At 52.2% G+C, this 5,249-nt stretch overlaps 1 protein-coding gene across 2 annotated transcripts; it reads right to left on the reverse strand.

Moving 5' to 3' along the window:
• Window positions 1–4,176: 4,176 nt before the first annotated feature.
• LOC4338117 (arabinogalactan protein 16) lies at window positions 4,177–4,998 on the reverse strand. 2 transcript variants are annotated; one of them, XM_066311068.1, is made up of 3 exons: window positions 4,843–4,998; window positions 4,572–4,707; window positions 4,177–4,463 (listed from the first exon to the last, which is right to left on the reverse strand). In XM_066311068.1, the coding sequence occupies exons 1-2, from the start codon at window positions 4,937–4,939 to the stop codon at window positions 4,601–4,603; spliced, it is 204 nt and encodes a 67-aa protein (XP_066167165.1). In that variant the 5' UTR covers window positions 4,940–4,998; the 3' UTR covers window positions 4,177–4,463; window positions 4,572–4,600. The 2 variants fall into 2 exon arrangements, with proteins under 2 accessions (XP_066167165.1, XP_025881115.1); XM_026025330.2 differs by having other exon boundaries at window positions 4,374–4,707.
• Between the last annotated feature and the right edge of the window lie 251 nt (window positions 4,999–5,249).

Here is a 5,249-nt window from a genome sequence, read left to right on the forward strand (position 1 = left end):
ATGCGGCACCCACGGCCTCCTCTTAATTGATATCTTTATTCTTTATACTTTTATCTGGAACTAAAACAAGCACTCGCTGTGCTCTTCCCTTGAATTTTTTTTCGGTTTTCAACTGCATGTATCTGGAATTTTTTTCCCCCAGATGTAAGGAAGTATCTTCCGATGTGTTTTCCTAGCAACAACGTAACCAGATCTAGTTGCTCGATGTCTTGAAGTATCTCACATTTTCCCTCTGTCGTCATTTGCGGTTTGTTGCTGCTGGCATTGGGATTTATGATTGATATGCAGTAAGTGGTTTTTTCTGTAAGTTCATGTATATGTTGTGTTGCCTATGTACATCCATTTTTCTGTAAGTTCATGTCTATGTTCTGTTGGTTGTGTATATCCGGATGTAGAGGCTGGTTTAACCCATTATCTAAAAAATGTCTATGTGCTGTATTTCTGTAAGTTGCATATATGTTGCTACCTGTATACTGTACCTTTGGAGCATTGGACAATGTATGATTGCAAACTTCGGATCTTTTTGCAGCATGCTTTGTTTTCAACTTACTTGTTGCGTTTCTTTAGCAATCAATGGAAGGGCCAGCCGACCTGAACTCATTACCTTCGTAGTTGTACAGTCGGTGTTGGCATTTAGGAAAATTGCGAATGCCGTAAATCATTTTCTGTTGAATGAGCACACACAGGATCCCCTCCCTGGTCCTCCCCTTCGACTCGCCGCCGCCTGAGCGGCTCGTCGGCAAAGCCGGACGGCCACAAGGACGGCGGCGGCGCGACGCTCCCCTCACGAGGTTGCCCAGCGGCGGGGGACACCGGAGGCTTCTCAGCAGTGGCGGATCATAGGAGGTGGCGGCCGGACGGTCGGCGCAGCGGATCCGCCCACACCGGATGCGGATCCGCCTTTCCCGGCGCCAAATCTAGCCTCCCTGCGGTCAGATCGGGTCTGGGCGACCCCAACGACGGCGGACCTCGTGGTGACGGTGGCAAGAGGAGGCGCACGGTCGTCGAGCGGTGGCAGGCGGCAGGAGGCTGGCGCGACGGCAGGGAGAGGCCGGCGGGGTCGTGGGCGACGGCGGCGACGGCGACGCTTCTGGGGCCGACACGATATGGCGGCGTGGCCCAGGAGACTCACGGCGATGACGGCAACAGCAGGCAGCTGGCGGGAGGAGCAGTGCCGGCTGGCTGGCCGGCCGGCCGGCGACACGGCCCGGGGGAGGGGGGCGACAGAGGCTGCTCGCGGAGGTGGCTGCGTGGCCGAGAGACTCATGGCGATGGTGGCGACAGCGGGCAGCCAGCGGGAGGAGTAGTGGCTAGCTGGTTGGCCGGCGGCGGTGGAGGCAGCGCACACAGAGGCGCGGCGGAGGTGGCCGCGGTGCGTGGAGGCGCAGCCGAGGTGGCAGTGCGACATGACAAGGCTTTGCTGGCTTGGAGACGGTGGCCGGCGCAGCGAGAGGAGAGGCCGGTGGAGGTGCAACCGGTGGCAGTGCGCGGAGATTGGCCGGTGGGGGGCACCGGTGCAGTGATGCCCATGCGCTGGCGGAAGTTTAGATGGCGGTGGAGCAATGGTGCATCAGTGGTAGATCGGCAGGCGGTGGACGGCGGGCGAAAACCCAGCCCGGCCTTGGCCGGATCAGCAACGATGGCGTTCAAGCGTCACTCCCCTCCTGAGGGCGTTGTCGGGCCATCTCAACCCCTCAAGTGTGGCTGCCAGGTGAAAGCTCGGTCTCGGTTCTCTTTGAGACCCTGACGGATGGCGGCGGCGGTTCTTTCGTCGCTTCTCTCCTTGGAGGTGTCATCTAGGCATCCTCTTGCCGAATCTTCCTAAGCAATTGATGCAAGCTCACTCTAGATTCATATCCTCTTGTGGCGGCGACCTAGCTTCTGCAAGTTGGCCACGTCGTAGGGCCTAGGGGTGAGAGTGGTTCCATTCTTTTCTCTCACCCTCTCTTCATCAATCCCAAACTAGTGAGTCAAGTATGAGCCTGTCACAGATGATCTAATCGGTGACGGGCCCTAGTTTGACTCATCTGTAGGGTCAAACCTATTTGTGACGGGTTTTAGTTTTGGCCTGATTGAGATAACTATCATCCGTGATGGTAAAATGCCCGATACAGATGACTTCTTACATCTGTGACCTTTGGTTCGTGACGGGAGCTCTCCCCCGACACATATGAGGTTTGCCACCCGGTTGAGATGATCTATCCCGTGCCAGTGTCTAGCTGATTTTCTCCCTATCATTGCTAAGATCAGAAGCTAACTTGAGATAAAGATGCTACTTTACCACCCTCTATATGAGCACACATGGCGAGCTAAAATTGGAACACGGATGAACAAGTTGTACCACAAGGAACCTTGCCAACTAATTGCGATACTATACGATCTGGTCCTTTGGAGGCATTCATAGTGGTAACCGGTCCGATTCCTTAGATCCGTTTATAAGAATAGCTTACCAATCGAGTCACTCGAAGGCGTATGTGTTGGTGTGTGCGTTTGTAATGTGTTGAAGAATATATTACAAAGTGAGCTTAGGTTACTTGTGGTGGAACTAGCTCCATTCAAGTCCTATACTTAATAGTGGTGTTTGTATTTATAGCTAATTATTTTTCTTGTGATAGGCGACGTACCTGTCAGCAGCGAGACACTTGTAGTGACTTCATCAATCTTAAGATATGCCGGTCCAATTTTCTGGAGATACTCATAAGTGTATGAGTGTGCGCGTATTATGAGCTTCTGTGTTTGTTCTGTGTATCTAAAAAAGAGAAAAAGACTATTATTGTTTTTAGAATTACTAGCAAAGGTGCCCGTGCGTTGCAACGGGAAGTGTACAGAACAAAAAAATTGAGAAAAAGTTAAAAAAAAAATTTACATTATGTAATTAATTAAAATATTTGGTATTTTTAAGTAGGTAGGTGTATAATTAAATCAATTTACAAGTAAAGCAAGTGTGAAAAATAAAATGACATGATTAAATTTAATTTTATTAAATTCTCCATGATTAGTTACGCTCTTTGGAATTTTATTGGAATTATCAGAGCTTAATTGCTAATTTTTAATAATACAAAAATCATTTAACAATTATTTAATTGAAAAAAAAATCAAAATCCTCCTTTCTATGTTTGGGCCGAATATAGCAAAGTTTATATTTCCTCCCTTTTGTCTATTCTATGTGTCTGGCCTGTTTCCTTTCTCCATTGAAGTCTATTTTGCGTCCTCCATTCGGTGGCCCAATAGGTCGGCGGCCCGACGTGGGAGCAGCTGGAGCTGTCCGATCGAATGGACGGTCCAGATTAATCCTAACCTAAATAAATATACCCAAACCCTAACCCTAACCCTAAGATTCATTTCCCTTCTTCCCCCTGCCTCTCCCCCCTCCTCGCCGAGCGACGACGGCGGCGCCGCCCCCCCTCTTCCCCCGAGCGGCTGCAGCGGCGCGGAGCAGCGACCGGCGAGCGGCGCCCCCGATCCCCTCTCTCAAAGCGACGGCGGCGGCGCCCCCCCTCCTCCTCTCCCTCTAGGGTCGGCGGCGGCGCCCCCCCTCCTCCTCTCCCTCTAGGGTCGGCGGCGGCGGCTCCCTCCACCCCCTCTAGCCTCCCTCCCGCGGCAGATCCGGCGGTGGTGGCGGCGGCGGCGGTAGCCGCGGGTGGATCCGGCGGTGGTGGCGGCGGCTACGGGCGGATACGGCGGCGGCGGCGGCTCCCTTCTCCCCTCTCGCCTCCCTCCTGTCCCAGATCCGGCGGCGATGGCGGTGTCGGCAACGTCGGAGGGTGGGTCCATCGGCGGTGGCGGCGGCCGCGGGCCGGCGGCGGCTCCCTCCTCCCCTCTCGCCTCCCTCCCGCCCTAGATCCAACGGTGATGGATCCGCCGGCGGTGGCGGCGGCCGCGGATGGATCCACCGGCAGGAGGGAGTGTAGTTTTGTGATGTATGTATGTGGGATGATTTTTCGGGGATAAAGATTGGTTGAATTTTCTTGCAGTGTGTTCATCCGATTTGATTGTGCCAATTTTGGGATGTGTTTCCCGATTCTTAGTGCAATTGGGATTCGGGGGGTTTCATTGAATTCCCATTGTGAAGATTGATTGAATTTCGATTGGGGATTTTTTTTGGATGGGGGTGATGCAATTCCGACTGGGATTTGTGGGGAGGCGAGGGGGAAAACAAACACCGCACATATGAGGTGACGACCGGAAAAATACGAATATTTATATTAAGTTATAGATATAGATTTGACCCAAATCCGTACAGTCCCATGCCGAGCTGGTCCGTAAGCCCAATTGCAATTAATGGGCTCACGTCCGTCGAGTAGGGAGCAAGCAACAAATCCAATCCAAAACTTAGGGATAAAACAAATTTCCCAACATGATACAAATGCATATGAGAACAGCAAAGAATGATGAATGATATACACAATGCGAAATCGATCCTCAGCGCAGTACCACCGACCCAAATTACAAACGAACGCGAGCTGAAAAAGAATATAAAAATCCCACTAATTAATTACACCGAGAATGAGAGATCCACCACTAGACTATCAAAAGGGAGGAGGAGGAGATCCAAGAAGGAGAAGGAACACCATGGCGACGAAGAGATCTCTGCATAAGCTCAGAAGAGCTTGTAGGCGGAGGAGGCGTCGAGAGGGTGGATGAGGTAGGTGAGCACCAGCGCCACGATCATCAGCAGGTATGCGATCCCTTGATCCACCGACGTCCCTGCAAACTCATCACACATTCACAAATAAATCAGGCCAAAATCACAACAGCTGAAACTGAATCACACATTCACAAATAAATCAGGCCAAAATCACAACAGCTGAAACTGAATCATGGAAGGATCCGATCCCTCACCGTCGCTGGTGGGAGACGGCGCGGGCGCCTGTGCAGCCGCGGCGATGGCGAAAGAGAGGATGGCGACGACGATGGCGGCGAACGGGATCCTCGCCATGGCGAACGAATCTGAGATGATTTTTGCAGATGCTGATATTTCCCTTGCTTATGTCGATTGATTTTCTTGCAACACGGATTGTATATATACAACGGTGGCATTGTTAAGTATACACAACGGCTCTCTCTCGCTCTCGCTCACTACACGGCTGGACCTCGCTGGGATCGCGATGGCGTGTAGCGGGCGGCGGTGGGCCCCACCGGCTCACATGGGGGGAGGACCGTTGCTGCGAATTTTTGCTCTGCGTTTCCAGTCTGGAAAATGCCATGCATCAGCAACAAACCCGGGGCTTCAAAGCTGGCTGTAGGTT

This window comes from Oryza sativa, chromosome 5 (assembly GCF_034140825.1).
Source record: "Oryza sativa Japonica Group chromosome 5, ASM3414082v1".
Taxonomy (NCBI): domain Eukaryota; kingdom Viridiplantae; phylum Streptophyta; class Magnoliopsida; order Poales; family Poaceae; genus Oryza; species Oryza sativa.